Source organism: Mobula hypostoma, chromosome 5 (assembly GCF_963921235.1).
Source record: "Mobula hypostoma chromosome 5, sMobHyp1.1, whole genome shotgun sequence".
NCBI classification, from domain to species: Eukaryota; Metazoa; Chordata; class Chondrichthyes; order Myliobatiformes; family Myliobatidae; genus Mobula; species Mobula hypostoma.
Window position 1 is genome coordinate 16593448 of NC_086101.1, and position 16970 is coordinate 16610417.

Genomic DNA, 16970 nt, shown 5'->3' on the forward strand with positions numbered 1-16970 from the left:
AGAAGTGTGAGGTGGTACACTTTGGAAGGACAAACTCCAAGGCAGAGTACAAAGTAAATGGCAGGATACTTGGTAGTGTGGAGGAGCAGAGGGATCTGGGGGTACATGTCCACAGATCCCTGAAAGTTGCCTCACAGGTAGATAGGGTAGTTAAGAAAGCTTATGGGGTGTTAGTTTTCATACGTCAAGGGATAGAGTTTAAGATTCGCGAGGTAGTGATGCAGCTCTATAAAACTCTGGTTAGGCCACACTTGGAGTACTGTGTCCAGTTCTAATCATCTCACTATAGGAAGGATATGGATGAATTGGACAGGGAACAGAGGTGATTTACCAGGATGTTGCCTATTTCAGAGAGTATGCATTATGATCAGAGATTAAGGGTGCTAGGTCTTTACTCTTTGGAGAGGAGGAGGATGAGAGGAGACATGATAGAGGTACCCACAGCCAGCACCTCTTCCCCAGGGCACCACTGCTCAATACAAGAGGACATGGCTTCAAGGTAAGGGGTGGGAAGTTCAAGGGGGATATTAGAGGAAGGTTTTTTTTACTCAGAGTGGTTGGTGAATGGGATGTACTGTCTGAGTCAGTGGTGGAGGCAGATACACCAGTGAAATTTAAGAGACTACCAGACAGGTATATGGAGGAATTTAAGGTGGGGGTTTATATGGGAGGCAGGGTTTAGGAGTCAGCAGAACATTGTAGGCCGAAGGGCCTGTACTGTGCTGTAATAATCTATGTTCAAAGCAGTCCTGCAAGTACTCCTCTTTCTCCTTTGACCATACCTTCTTGGTTTTCACCAGTATTGCTGCTGTTTACAGTCTCTGCCGATATGCTGGGCGTACAAGTACACCCAGGAGATCAGCTTTTCAAAGTGTGGCTGTGGGATGGCACAGCAGGCATTGATGGTGGTATAACAGTGCCAAGCTGGCTCCTCTGTTTACACTGGTGGTATGTTGCTTGTAGTTGTTCAGAGACTTCTACAAGCTGACCTGAGTGAAATCTCCTGCAACGATAGGGAAGGCAGCAGAGTGCATAGTTTTATTCCTGCTGATTACTGCCCAGTTCCTGCAGTGCCGGCCTGATCTTGGCCTGAGCTGGAATGCACACCACTACTGGGATGATGGCAGTAGATAAAGTAGATCACATTTGACTGCAAGATGTTCCAGTTCAGTGGAGCAGGACTTGGAGAGAACCACCATGTTGTGCATCACAATGAGTTAATCAAACGATACTCCATCTCCTCTGCAATTAAGAGACTCAGCTCTCCTGTCCTTGTGGAAAATTATGAAGCCATAAAACTGCAGCGCTGCATCCAAAATAGAAATATAGAAAACCTACAGCACAATACAGGCCCTTCGGCCCACAAAGCTCTGCCGAACATGTCCTTACATTAGAAATTAACTAGGGTAGCCCTTTATTTTTCTGAGCTCCATGTACCTGTACAGGAGTCTCTTAAAAGACCCTGTCGTATCCACCTCCACCACCGCCACCAGCAGCCCATTCCACGCACTCATCACTCTGTGTAAAAACTTAGCCCTGACATCTCCCCTGTACCTACTTCCAAGCACCCTAAAACTGTCCTCTATTGTTCTAGCCATTGCAGCCCTGGGGAAAAAGTCTCTGACTATCCACACAATCAATGCCTCACATCTTACACACCTCTATCAGGTCACCTCTCATCCTCCATCATTCCAAGGAAAAAAAGCTGAGTTCACTCAACCTCTTCTCATAAGGCATGCTCCCCAATCCAGGCAACATCCTTCTAAGTCTCCTCTGCACCCATTCTATGGTTTCCATATCCTTCCTATAGTGAGATGACCAGAACTGAGCACAGTACTCTAAGTTAAGTCTGACCAGGGTCCTATATAGCTGCAACATTACCTCACAGCTCCTAATCTCAGTCCCATGATTGAAAGAGGCCAATGCACTGTATGCTTTCTTAACCAGAGTCATCCTGTGCAGCAGCTTTGAGTGTCCTATGGTCTCGGACCCCAAGAAATGACAGGGGATAGCCATGTTTCAGTAAAACAGAACACACAGGAGTCCCTCAAGTACATTAATCTTGCTCTGAAGTCTTTATATTTTCCAGAGATTGTACATTCATCAGCAAGATAATTGGAGTGGAGGTTGAAAGCCTTTGCATTTCAATTGAACTTGCAGACTGGCATACCATCCCCACTTCTGTTTTCTTAAAGGAGAACTACACTCACAACCAGAGACTGCCAGAGGCTTATTAATTTTGAGTATTGACAGTTGTTTTTTTTTGAGAAAAACATCTTAAAATGACACTGCTTACTAAAGTCTGGCTGTGACTGGATTTCAGCTGTAGCCCTAAACAGTAATATTTGATGGTGATCCCCATCAGAGATGCATGCAAACAGTTGTCTCCTAATGGCACCATCTTTTAAAGATCTATACATTTATTCCAGTCAGCTACAATTCTAAAACTAGTCATTTCTTATTTAATTTTATATTGTCAACTGAAATCATTTCACTCACCTCTAGGGGGAGGAAAAAAACTAGTGATCTTACAATTTCACAGCTTCTGATTCTGGCTGCTGCCTCTTTCTTTTCCTGTCCTGATGAATAGTCTCAGCCCAAAACATCACCTGTTTATTCCCCTCCATGCTGTGTTCCTCCATTTAGTGTATTGCTCTGGATTTCCAGCACTCCTTGTGTTTATAGAGCGAATGTGGAGATGTTTCCTCCTGGGGGTGACCCCAGAACCGTTTAAAAGTAAGTTCTCACCCAGTTAACACAGACAAGGCACATTTCTTGACGTCTCACGTCCGCATCCTTCAAGGCACCAAGGACCATATAAATCAAGACCTTTTGCTTTACTGATCAACACGCCTACTCATTGTGGAGCCCGGATTGACAACTGAGTAAAAAAATCTAATTTTAACCCAGAGATTCCGCAGATGCTGAAAATCCAGAGCTGGAGGAACTCTGCAAGTCAGGCAGCATCTACAGAGGAATAAACCATCAAGATTTCAGCCAAGACCCTTCAATAAGACTTGAAAGGAAGGGGGCAGATGCCAGAATAAGATGGTGGGGTTGAGAGTGAGGAATACAAGCTGGCAAATGATAGTTAAGACCTGGTGAGAAGGAAAGTGGGTGGGGAGGGTGATAAGCGAGAAGCTGGGAGAGTTCACGTAGAAGAGGTAAAGAGTGAAGAAGAAAAAATCCAATAGGAGAGGTCAGTGGACCATGGGAGAAAGGAGAGAGACACGAAAGGGAGTTGATGGGCATGCAAGGGGAAGAGAAGGGCTAAGAGGGGAGCCAGAAGGGAAAATGTAATGAGAAGGGAAGAGGAAAGAAATTACTTAAAGTTGGATAAATAGATCTTCATGCCATCAGGTTGGAGGCTACCAAGACATTTGGTCCTCCAAACTGAATATGGCCTTATGCTTTTAACACTCAATACAGCCTCTGACAAGTTTTCTGTTAAAAGGGGTTTGAATTGAAACATTAACTGCTTCCTTTACCACAGATGCTGCCCAAACTGCTGAGCATTGCGGGATAATAAGTCACCCATGATGGAATGACAGAGCAGACACGATAGGCTGAATGACCCAGTTCTCTTCTGATGTCTTGTAGCCTTGTGAATTCTCCATTCCGGCTTGATACTTCAGCAATGCACAAATTGCTGGAGGGGCTCAGAAGGTCAGGCAGCATTTAAAAGGATTAATAAAGAAAGAACAAAATCACTGGCAAGAATCAGAGAATGAACATCCCCTTGGGACAGGGGATGTTACCTCTCCTAGGGCAACATTCTGTCCCAAAGCTAGTAATTTCATGCGGACTGCTGGCAGAACCCTGCAAGTCAGGCAGCATCCATGGAGGGAGTAAGCAGTTGAAGTTTCAGACTGAGACCTCTCATCAGGATGCTAAATCCAGAAGGGTTGTTGGGCCAGAAACAGACTAAAAGATTTTGGAACGTGTACATCACAACACATGAAAAGTATCATTTACATCAACGACCACAGTCCAAGAATGTGCTGGTGACAGCCCAGTTGTCACCACACTTACAGCACCGATCTTTCCATGTTTTTTCACTGCCACAGATGCTGCACAACTTGAATTCTTCAGCCTTTTGTGACCAACTCATTCTGCTCCCTGAAGTCTTCTACATCACTAGAGCTACAATTACTGTGCAACATTTAAACAGGGAATCAAGATGGTGTTGGATAATAGTCTGGAACATCTGAGGATGGGGCCGAGTTATTGGCAAAGTCTGAAATGTAGATCACTGGCTCCAAACTGTACAGAACCACATTTAAGAAAAAAAAGATGCAAATTCAGGCCAAGGCCCTTCAGAATTTTTGAAGGATTTTGGCCCAACATCTCAACCGTTTATTTCCCTACATAGATGCTGCCTTACCTTTGGAGTTCCTCCAGCATTTTATATATTGCTGAAGTATCAATCTGGAATGGTGAATTTAAGGCCAGTAGACAGTAGAATTAGGTCTTTTAGCCCATCGAGTTTGCTCTGTCATTTCAACATAGGTGATTTCTTATCCCTCTCAACCCTGCTTTGCCTTCGTCCTATAACCTTTGACATCCTTACTAATCAAGAACCCATCAACCCTGCCAGTGACTTCCCCTCCACAGCCATCTGTAGCAATGAATTCTATAATTCCAAGAAATTCTTCACTTGTTATAAGATGCCCTTCTATTCAAACACTCTGCCCTCTGGTCCTAGACGTCCTCATTTATAGGAAACATTCTCTCCACATCCACTATTTGGGAGTCTCAATATTTAATAGGTTTCAATAAGATTCTTCTCCCCACCCCCCCCCCAAACCCCCACTCCATTCTTCTAAACTCTGGCAAGTTCAGTCCCAAAGCCATGAAACACTCCTCACATGTAACCCTTTTATTCAGGTACAGGAAGGTTCAAAACAAAAACAATTTTTAAAATATGCAGTTTTATTATTTCAAAATGTAATTACCATCATTGTTCAATGAGATTACTTTCAAACAAAGCTTTAAAAGATTCTTCAATAGATTACAATCTATGCAAATAAACATTCAAGGAATGACATTGAATAAATTAAAACTGCATTAATTGATATCCAAATATTAACTTATGAAAAATTCCATGGCTCGTGTTACAAACAGGAACTTCAAATGGAAGTTGATTGGGAAAGACTGGAGGGCGTTTTAAAAGAGGAACTGTCTCTTGAACAACTTCAGAACTTTTAAACCCAATTGTGTCAGACCACGAGTGAGGTTGTCATTTTTGCCTTAGTGGTCTACACACTTGACCTCTGCCCCAAATCAGTCCTTGCCACGTCAACTCAATCAAAATATGATAAAAAAAAATAAATAGGTAGACAAACAGAAAATTCAAATCAAGATCATTTCCAGGAATACTCAAACTCTCGGTTACATCAACCTCACTTGCACTTCCAGTGCATTACTGAAAAGTTAAAATCCATACTGAAAATCTTACATCCTGAAATGCAGAGTACGGAGGGAAGCACAGATTATTGTGATGGATACTAGGAACCACCCCGTTTCCAACTAGAGACTTCAAGTTGGAATATGGCCTTGTTCTTCTTTATGCTTTGAGGTCCACCAACAGCACTCCTTTCCATTCCCTCAATAGCAGATCATTTCAGGACAAGACCATGTCAGCTCAAATCCACCCCTCTATTTTACCCCCCTGAACTTCTCCCCATAACAGTAAACACCCCAGATTCCACCACTCAGGTGTTCCAGTATCTGCAGAATGTATCACGATTATGATCAACTTATCAGCTGCATGAATTTTTAGGAAGCCTAGAGATATAGAGAGAACACAAACTCAACACTGACAGCACTGAATTAGAGGAGACCTTATTGAAACCTATCGAATATTGACAGGCCTAGATAAGGTGGAAGTGGAGAGGATGTTTTCTATAGTAGACCAGAGGGCACAGCCTCAGAATAGAAGCATGTCCCTTTAGAATAGAGATTCTTTAACCAGAGGGTGGTGAATCTGTGGAATTAATTGTGGAGGCCAGGTGATTGGGTATATTTAAAGCAGAGGCTGATTGGCTCTTGAATAGCAAGGCCAAAGGTCACAGGGAGAATGAAAGATGAATGGGGCTGAGGGGGATAATAAATCAGCCATGATGGAATGATGAAGCATACACAATCAACTGTATGGCCCAATTCAGCTCCTGACTTACAAACTTGGGTCTCTGCAGCCAAAGAAGCTCCTCTTTAGCTGCTCTGAGGGATTGCAATTGGATTTTTAAACCATAATGAGCAGATTTGTGGGGAGGGATGTGCATCAAGTATTTTCTCTTCATCCACTTCCTCCAGAGTTGAAAAGGTCAAGCAGCTAACTCACATCTCAAATTAGATACTAGCATTAGATCTGCAGATTACCCAATTCTCAGTTAAGCCATTACACAATGTATATCCTGGAAACTTTCAAGAGCTGATCTCACTCAATATAGAATACAGGATCAAGCTCTTCCATCAGAATAATTAAACTATTTTAGAGGTTCCTGATCTTATTTTATGCCATGGGCCCTATTAACCAAGGGATCTATGGACGCTGAACTAGTTAAACACCTACTAAACCATTCTCTTCTACCTACACATGGTCCACATCCCTCCATTTTCTGCAGATTCAGGAACTCCAAGGTCATAAGCAGCTACTGTACTTGCCTGCACTACCACCCCTGGCAGGACATTCCAGCCACTCGCCTCAAAACCAGTTCTGCACATCATTGACCTTGCCCCCTCACTTTAAATGCCAGCAATTAACAGTCAGGGGAACGATACTGGCCATCCATGCCTCAATCAAACATCTACCAGGTCTTCCCTCAGCCTCTTTCACTGCAGAGAAAACCCAAATCCATTCATCCTCTCAGAGAACATGTCTACGAACCCATGCAGCACCCTGGTAAACTACCTCTGCACCCTCAAAGTCTCTACATTCTTCCTATAATTGTTTGGCCATCTATGATACTAAACAAAGCCAATTCCATAACTTGAGTAACTTCCTGACTTGAGTTCAACTAGTAAGGAAAACATGTCACATCTATCTACATGCAGCCACTTTCAGCGATCAATGGACTTGAACACCAAGATCTCTTATAGAAAAAAGTTACAAACAAAAGCTTGCTCAAAAATAAAACCAGGACAAGATGCAAGGCAAACCAGAAGGTATGAGCATTAAAATACACTACATTCTCTAACAAAATCCTTAAAACAGTATCAAATTAATACTCTAGATGGCAGCAAAATATCATCCGATTTTAGAATTACAATATGAATATCTATTTCTTAGTTATCTTCAGTGTGATGCTGCTTTTTTATATAAAAAAATTGATCTGAGCACCCGCACCCCACTTGTAATCTTGTACTTGTAGCCAAGAGGCGGCTCTGGCTGGAACAAAATAACTCTTCTCTCCAACCCCCCCCCCCCACCCCCTATTTTTGGCAAGTTGAAGTCAGCTTGCATTCTGTGGTGCTCAACCCAATTCCCCAGTCCTCAAAGTTCATAACTTCAGTCCCATGAGATGTTCCCACAGTTGAATTTCTGCTTCAAGTTGTGAGATCAATTTCCAAGTAAACAACTGGATGTTATACAGTTGCTCCTAAAGTTGAGCCCTCAAGTACTCAAATGGGCTGAATGGCCATTTGGACAGGTAATATTCACTTTGACTTGTTTCAGTGTCTTAAGCAAAGCTGAAGTGGAACAAGACATCCAGAGAGGCCAAGCAGGGAGGGAGAGTTCACTGCCAGTTTCCACAGTCACTTCCTCCGGGACAACAAATAGATCATCTGGTTGGTCTGTTGTGAGGTGGACCTGCAGAGCAACAATGGAGAGCAGGAGAAACAGAAGTCTCTTTGCAACATCCTTCTTAGCAGGTACAGTCTTCCGAGGCTGGGGATCCAAAGAGAAAAGTTAATGGAAGGTTCATGGAAATAGTATACCACAAACAAGTCAACCAGTTACACTTCCATTTTAACCCAACCCACCCAGAGATTACCAAGGGCCAATCAGCTGATGGCTTACCTTTACCCCTTCACTATTCATGACCCACACAAGATATAACATTGTTAGTGTGCTCAAGAAACTGTCAGCCAAGGATTACAGCAATCTTTATCTCAGCAACAACCCCTCCCCTAATTGTGTTATTTAAAAACTCTAGCATTTACCTCTTTACTCCATTGTCCTTGATCAAATTTCTCAAAGTTAAAAATTTCCAAAATACACAAGTTACCATATACTATGTTGAGATTCATTTTCATACAAAATTTACAGGAAAATAAGATGTCATAGTAATTATGAAACTATATAAAAAGACTAACAACCAAAGTGCAAAGTGACTATTGTATTCCTTTGTTCTATGTGAATGCCTGCAAGGAAATTAATCTCAGTTGTAGTGGATTCCAGTTAATTTGGACAAATCAGGACCAGTATATTTTGAAGCAACACCCACACAAAATGCTGGTTGAACTCTGCAGATCAGATAGCATCTATGGAAATGAATAAACAGTCGTTGCTTAAGGTTGAGACACTTCTTCAGGGCAGGAATGGAAAGGCAAAGGTACCAGAATAAAAGTGGGAGTGGGAAGGAGGAGGACTAGACATAAAGGTGAAAGGTGAAGCCAAGTGGATGGGAGAGGTAAAGGGCTGAAAAAGAAATCTCGTTGGAAGGGAGAGAAGACCATGGGAGAAAGGGAAGGAGTGGCACCAGGGGGCAGGCGACCAGAGTGGGTAAGAGAAGAGGGAAGGGGGAATTATATATAAAAACTGGAGGGAGTAATCAATGTGCATGCTATCAGGTTGGACATGACCCAGACAGGATACAAGGTGTTGCTGTACATTGTGGCAAAAGAGGCCGTAGACCAACATATCAGAATGGGAATGAAGATAGGAATTAAAATGGCTGGCCACTGGGAAATTCCGCTTTGGTGGATAGAGTGGAGTTGCTCGCCAAGGCTGTGCCCCAATTTACGGCAGGTTTCACTTATGTAGAGGAAGCTGCATCAGGAGCACCAGATACAATAGATAACCGTAACAGAATCAGAACTGGAGTGTTACCTCACCTGGAAGGACTGTTTGGGCCCTGAGTGGAGGCAAGTGGGCTGGTGTAGCATTTCTGTTTGCAGGGGTAAATGCCAGGAGAGAGATTAGCGTGAAGGGATGAACAGACAAGGGGGATCATGGAGGGAACAATCCCTGCACAGAGTGGGCAGTGAAGAGGTGAAGATGTGTTTGGTGGTTGGATCCCATTGAAGATGGCAGAAGTTGCAGAGAATGGTATTATTCATGGAGACCCATAGGATGGTAAATAAGGACAAGATGAAATCTATCCCCATTAAGGCAGTGGGAAGATGTGGTGAGCACAGATGACTGGGAAATGGAGGAGATGAGGGTAATGGCTGCATCAATGGTGGAAGAATGAAAATCCTGTTCTTTGGAGGAGGACATCTGATGTCCTAGAAAAGAAAGCTTCATCCTGGGCACAGATGCAGAGATGAAGGAACTGAGAAAAGGGAATAGCATTTTTACAGGAGAATTTACAGAGAGAGTGGCAAGATGCATAATCAAGATAGCCATGGGAATCCGTAGGTTTACAAAACATTTCAGCAGTTTGTGTCCAGACATGGAGACAAATCAAGTTGGGGGGGGTGGGGGGTGGAAGAGAAGGTGTCAGAAATGGACTAAGTGCAGGAAGGAAGTTGGAGGCAAAATTAATGTAATTGATGAGCTCAGCACAGGCTCCAAAGCAGTCATCAATGTAGCTTCCCAACTCCTTCTGTGCATCATCTGGGATAGTTGGGAAGCATTATCAGGGATGGCCTGGAATATGGGCTGCACTACATAGCCAAAAGACAGGTGTGCCTGGGGCTCATGTGTGTGCCCATGGCTACCCCTAGATTTTGAGTGGGGAGCCAAAGAAGAAATTGTGGGTGAGGACCATTTCTGCCAGACAGGGGAGGGTGGCACATTTGGGCCCAATTAAGTGGCTGCCCCAATTAGCTGAAGTTTCATGGAAATTGTTAAGGTATATAAAAAAAGAAACTATTTGAGCAACAGATTATGTATTTAAATGAATATAGAATACAACCAAAAATGCAGTATATTAGATTTAATTGGGAACTGGTATCTGAGGAATTCAGTGAATCCTAGCTATTTTCAATCTGTTTGTTCTTTTAAGAGTTGTCCCAAATAAGCAGTTAATGATTTTCCCAGTTAACTGGAATCCACTTATATGGTGACATACATAAATAATTGACTTTGAAGTTTGAACTGTGCAAATCAAAGAATGCTGAGAGCACAAGACTGTAGGTTGCAGAATCAATTCCGGAATCTGATAATATATATTATATAATATATAATTCCAGAATTTGATAATAATCATAGGGTAATAATTGTTTCTGAATCTGGTGGAATGGGACCAAAGGCAACTGTAACTCCTGCCCAACAGTAACAGTGAGAAGAGGGCTCTTCTCTTATTGCTATCATCCATGAGATACAGGAGCCTGAAGACACAAATTTTTGGAACAGGTTCTTCCCCTGTCAGTTTCTGAACAAACAATGAACACAAATACAACCTCTATTTTTTTTGCACAGCTAATGTGTCTTAGTTTTTTTTTTGTATTGCTCTGTACCTCTGCCAAAAGAGAATTATCTCATGACACATGCTAGTCCTATTAAACCCAGTTCTGACTCTCCCTTAGCCTCATCCACCCCTCACTTCCTAGCTTCTCACCTGGGCTCAATCAATACCCAGGTTATATTCCTCCCCATTCGGCCATTTCTTATTCTGGCTTATGCCCTCCCACTTTCCTTTCCAGTCCACATGAAGTGTCTCAGCCTGAAACTTAGACCACAAGACATAGGAGCAGAAATAGGCCATTTGGCCCATTGAGTCTGCTCCACCATTTGATGACATTCTTTATCAGAGCCACACCACCCCCTCTGTCTACCTCCCTATCTGTCTGATACAACATGCAACTTTGGACATTCAGCTCCCAACTACAACCATTGTTCAGCCACGATTGAGTGATGACCACATCATATCTGGCAATTTGTAACAGTGCAACAAGATCATCCACCTTATTTCTTATACTTTTGTGCCTTGAGATACAACACCTGGAGTACCATATTTGTTAGCCTTTTTGATTTTGCATCCCTAATGTATGATACTCACCCTGTTGGCTGCAACTATCTGCCATCATCTGCCTGCCCTTCCTGACAGTCTGACTGCAAAGCTTTTTAAGCGCCCATCCTATCCTGAGTCCCTTAATTCTGGTTCCATACCCCCCTGCCAAATTAGGTGAAACCCTCCCCAACAGCTCGAACAAACCTGCCTGTGAGAATATTGGTCCCCCTCAGGTTCAAGTGCAACCCATCACTTTTGATGAAGTCATACCTTCCCCAGTAGAGATTCCAGTGGTCCAAGAACCTGAAGCCCTGCCCCCTACACCAGCTTCTCAGCCATGCATTTACCTGCCAAATCATCCTGTCCTATCTTCACTAGGACGTCACACAGGTAGCAATCCAGAAATTACTATCCTTGAGGTCCTGCTCCTCAGCTTTCTGCCTCTCTCCAAATTCTCTTTGCAGGACCTCATTGCTTTTCCTTCCCATGTCATTGGTACCAATATGTACCAAAAACATATGGTTGCTCTCTTTCAAAATGCTTTTGGACGTCAGAGATGTCCCCGACCCTGGCATCTAGGAGGCAACATACCCTCTGGGTGTCCCATTCATGTTCACAGAATCTCCCGTCTATTCCTCTGACTATTGAGTCCTCTATCACTACTGGTCTCCTCTACACCTTCTGCACCGCAGACCCATGCTCACCGCCAGAAACCTGGTCTCTATGGTGATCCCCTGGGAGGTCAAGCCCCACAAAAATATCCAAAATGGATACATGTTCTTGAGGGAAAGGGCCACATGGGTTCTCTATGCTAACTGCTTATTCACATTTCCATTTCTCCTGACGATCACCCAACTACCCACTTCCAGCAACTTCAGAGTGACTACTTCCCTGTGACTCTGTTCGAACATCTCTCTCCTGTACAAGATGAAACTTCAACTGCTTTCCCTGCCCTACCTTCCATAGATGCTGCCTGACCCAAGCTCCTCCAGCATTTTGTATGTTGCTCATCTACCTCGAAGATGAAAATGACAACTGCCACAGCCTTCCACAAGATGCAGCATTCAACCTGTTCTGATTGAGAAGCCATAAGAGGATGCAGCAACACACAAAATGCTGAAGGAACTCAACAGGCCAGGCAGCATCTATGGAAAAGAGTAAACAGTCGATGTTTGAGGCTGAGGACCTACAGCAGGACTGGAAAGGAAGGGGAGAAGTCAGAATCAGGTGAGGGGAGGAAGTAGTACAAGCTGGTATGTGATAGGTGAAATTAGGTGAATCTATGATCCACTTAGCCAAGTCAAATCATTGATATTAATAATGACCCAGCATCCTGAAAATAACCTGACCATTAACCAATCCACAAGCCAACAATGGTATTTTTGCAGGCATTCTAATTTTAACACCATCACGTGGCACTTTACCGAAAGTTAAAACCGACCATGCCACTAACTGGCAGAACAAAGAGGAACCAATCTCAAAAATATTTGAGAAACACTTTCACAATCCATGCTAAAGGCAATTTCAACATGCCCTCTCAACCCTTTATATTAGACTTCAACATTTTGGTGCTACTGTACTATGTTGGGATAAACAGCCCACAATAGCCTTTTCCTTCAAGTTCTTGGAAGAACTTCAAAGTCCATGGAAGTAGGAACTTAGGAAGTTGACTACTGTGAAATTACCATAAACAGTTTGTTGAACACTCCTCCTATCCTTCCCAGAATCTCTTGACCACTGGCCATGAGAGAGAAGGTACGTCAGTACGAGAATCAGAACTGTCAGGCTGGGCAACACCTTTCCCTTAGCTGTTAAACTTAGTAACACCTTACTGCCACCCAGCACACATATACCACGTCTGAATATTCTTTAGCCCCATCTTTTATTGCTGCTATTCCATGTATTTATACAACTGCTTGTTTTATGATGATCGTGCTAGTAACATTGCACTGTCTTTTGTAAACATGCACCATACACTTTATGTCAACCTGTCAACAGATCACGAAGTGTCTCTGCCCGAAATGTCAACTGTTTACTGTTTTTCCATAGATGCTGCCTGGCCCGCTGCGTTCCTCCAGCACTTTGTGTGTGTGCTCCAGCTGGTTCAAGGGCATTTTAGTTAACATTGAAGTTAATCTTTTCTACACATTGACAGAAGTCAAGTTTATTGTTATTTAAGTATGTTAATGTGTACTGTCAAATGAGACGTTTCTGCAGAAAAGCAGTGTGAAGCACTGTAGTATACAAAACACACAACACAATAACTCATGAAAACAAGGATGAAATCTACAGATGGATAAATAAAGTGCATAATATATATTGCAAGGTACAGAACAGATTAACCAGCAACACTTCGAATACGATACAGCAGGGAGCTCAGAAGTCTAATGGCCCGAGGGAAGAAAGAATTTCCCGCTCTGCCCACTCTTGTTTTTATGTATTGGAGTCTCCTGCTTGATGGGAGAAAATCCAGAGGATGCAGCACAACTGATAATATCCCCGATGGATGGTAGGGAGACCCCCCCAAGATCCTCTCGGCTGTTCTCTCATTCCTTCGTAGGGCCTCCAATTCTAATGCTTGGCCACTCCCTTACCAGATGGATTTTCAGCTTCTCAGAACACTGTCAATGGTGCTCCTGTAAAATCCAGTGAAGATAGGAGGGGTGGGGAGTCTTTCTTGCCTCAATCTCCTCAGGAAGTGGAGATGCTGCTGTACCTTCTTTTTCAGGGAGGTGATATTGAGGGACCAGGTGAGGTAATTTGTGACGGGTACTCCCAGGAATTTGGAGGTGATATTGAGGGACCAGGTGAGGTAATTTGTGACGGGTACTCCCAGGAATTTGGAGGTGATATTGAGGGACCAGGTGAGGTAATTTGTGACGGGTACTCCCAGGAATTTGGAGGTGATATTGAGGGACCAGGTGAGGTAATTTGTGACGGGTACTCCCAGGAATTTGGAGGTGATATTGAGGGACCAGGTGAGGTAATTTGTGACGGGTACTCCCAGGAATTTGGAGGTGATATTGAGGGACCAGGTGAGGTAATTTGTGACGGGTACTCCCAGGAATTTGGAGTGCTTAATTTTAGTAGTCTCTAATTAAACTTACTTAGAGACTATTAAATTAATCCTGTATTTTAATTCATTTAATGAATTGCTCGATTTTCATTGTGCTAGAGTGTTGACGTGTGGCCAATTGGTTAAGGCGTTGGTCTAGTGATTTGAAGGTCGCTAGTTCGAGCCTCAGCTGAGGCAGCGTGTTGTGTCCTTGAGCAAGGCACTTAACCACACATTGCTCTGCGACGACACCGGTGCCAAACTGTATCGGCCCTAGTGCCCTTCTCTTGGACAACATTGATGGCGTGGAGAGGGGAGACTTGCATTCAACCTTCCATACAACCTTGCCCAGGCCTGCACCCTGGAAACCTTCCAAGGCGCATATCCATGGTCTCACGAGACTAACGGATGCCTATTATCATCATTGTGCTAGGCTTAATCTGAGCCCATTCAGATTAACAAATGTTTTTGGAGGAAATCAACAGGTCAGGCAGCATCTGTGGTGGGGAATCTATACTAAACCTAACAAGTTAAAGCCCACCCATAATTCAAAAAGTACTGTCACGTGAAAGGTTTTAGGAAAAGCTCTACAACTCATAATAACTGGCCAATGGAACAGTGCACCAAGGCACCCAGAGGGATACATTCCTTTTAACAGTTTTGTTTTAAAAAAAAATCAAGCTTCAGCTTCAGAAAGCAATAAAATCACCACCAAAAAAAAACGGATGACGTCCCAATGATGGGGCTCAGCCCAAAATATCAATTGTATATTTATTTTACATGGATTCTGGCTGACCTACTGAGTTCCTCCAGCATTTCGCAAACACGAGACAATCTGCAGATGTTGGAATTCCAAGCAACACGCACACAATTCTGGAGGAACTCTGCAGGCCAGGCAGCATCCATGGAAAAAAAAAGCACAGTTGATGTTTCAGACCGAAACCTTCAGCTGGACTGGAGAAAAAAAGCCAAGGAAAAGATCTGAAAGGTGGGGGGGGGGGGGAGAGGAAAGAGAAACATCAGGCAATAGATGAAACTTGGAAGGCGAGGGATTTGAAGTAAATAGCTGGGAAGTTGATAGGCAACATAGATTTCTCAAATTTCCAGTAATGGCTTCATTTCTCATCCCTAGTCCCTCTCTCATATTATCTCCTTGCCTGCCCATCACCTCCCTCTGCTGATCCTCCCCCCTTCTTTCTTCCATGGCCTTCTGTCTCTTTTACCTATCAATTTCCTAGCTCTTTACTTCATCCCCTCCCCTCCCGGTTTCACCCATCCCCCCCTCCCCCCACCTTTCAAATCTACTCAGTTTTTTTTCCTCTCCAGTCCTGCAAAGGGTCTCAGCCAAAAACATCAACTGTACTTCCCCGCCCGCCCCCCCCCCATAGATGCTACCTGGCCTGCTGAGTTCTTCCAGCATTTTGTGCGTTGCTTTGGATTTCCCGCATCTGCAGAAACTCTTGTGCTTATTAAACATTTATGGATGCTCGGCCACATGCCCTGCTACTTACTATACAGATTCTGTTTTTGCACTTTTTAAACAATCTATTCGATATATGTAATTGATTTTATTTGTTATTCTTCTCTGCTACATCGTGTATTGCATTGAACCGCTTCTGCTAAGTTAACACATTTCACACCACATGCCAACGATATAAACCTGATTCTGATTCTCAAGTGTTCCTCTTGCCCAGCTACTGTCATTTCTGTTAATCACCCAAAGATCAGATACTCCTGCTGCTCACATGTACATACAGACTATGTATACGAGCTAATCTTATGTAGATACAGCCACAGTTACTTACACACTTTGTTTTAAAGATTGATTTTACAATTGTATAGATTATGTTTATATGCTGTATTAAATTTGAAGTAACCATTATTTCAGTGTCATGTACTGGAAAAATTATTTTCTATCTTTAAAATAGGTTTGAGCAAGTTAACATCCCCACACAAAACTAGCGATTAAATATCAGCTTTATTTGCCTTGTATACATTGAAACAGAGTGACAATAGCCGTTTTAAATCAATTTCAATTCAAACCACTTCAGGCGGGAATTAAACCCAAACCACTTTTTTTTTCCCTCACCTTCATACTGGTCTTAGTGCGGCGGGATATTTACCTGGTAAATTGGATAAAGGACTTTCAGTGACCGCCTCTTGTATCTGCGTCCATACCTGAGCTCCGGGATTCGGTCGAAAGTGAATACCTCGGGCTCAGTATGCCTCCGGGGGCCCAGGTCGCCAAGATGCTTGCTGCGACTGGGCAGCGGCACGCTGATGAGGGTGACCGACGAATACATCAGCGACCGCTCGACCAGGTATGACACCGCTAATGACTTTGCATACTGATAACAGCACCTTTTAAACGTACTAGCTTGATTGACAGCAGCGAAGGAGACGCCGATTGGCCAGTCCTTGGGTGTCCCGTGTCCTCTCAGAATTCCTCACGGCTTACCGACGCACGTACCATTCCGGCCGAGTGGCTGAGTTGGCTTGACTGGATGCTGGCTGTGTTTTGCTTGATGCGTGAGTGTGTTTTGGAACCTGTTGAGGGAAAGAGAGTGGGGAAGGAATGGAAATTGCTGGGAGAGGATCGTGTGGGTCCGGTAATGGCGGACAAGATAAGAGGCGGGGTTGAGGGAAAGAAAGTGGAGAAGGAGAGGGAGAGAGACTTGGGACCAGAGGTGGGCAGCTGGGGAGAGGTGGATTATTGTGAAGGGAGAAATAAAGGGAATGAGGAGGTAGTGAGGGGTTGGATGAATAAAAACCAAGACAAAGGGAATAAAAGA

The 16970-nt window shown here is 43.5% G+C and overlaps 1 protein-coding gene across 1 annotated transcript; it reads right to left on the minus strand.

Moving 5' to 3' along the window:
• Nucleotides 1-4937: 4937 nt before the first annotated feature.
• LOC134346129 (radiation-inducible immediate-early gene IEX-1-like) lies at nt 4938-16544 on the minus strand. Its single transcript, XM_063047433.1, has 2 exons — nt 16302-16544; nt 4938-7891 (listed from the first exon to the last, which is right to left on the minus strand). The coding sequence occupies exons 1-2, from the start codon at nt 16479-16481 to the stop codon at nt 7616-7618; spliced, it is 456 nt and encodes a 151-aa protein (XP_062903503.1). The 5' UTR covers nt 16482-16544; the 3' UTR covers nt 4938-7615.
• Between the last annotated feature and the right edge of the window lie 426 nt (nt 16545-16970).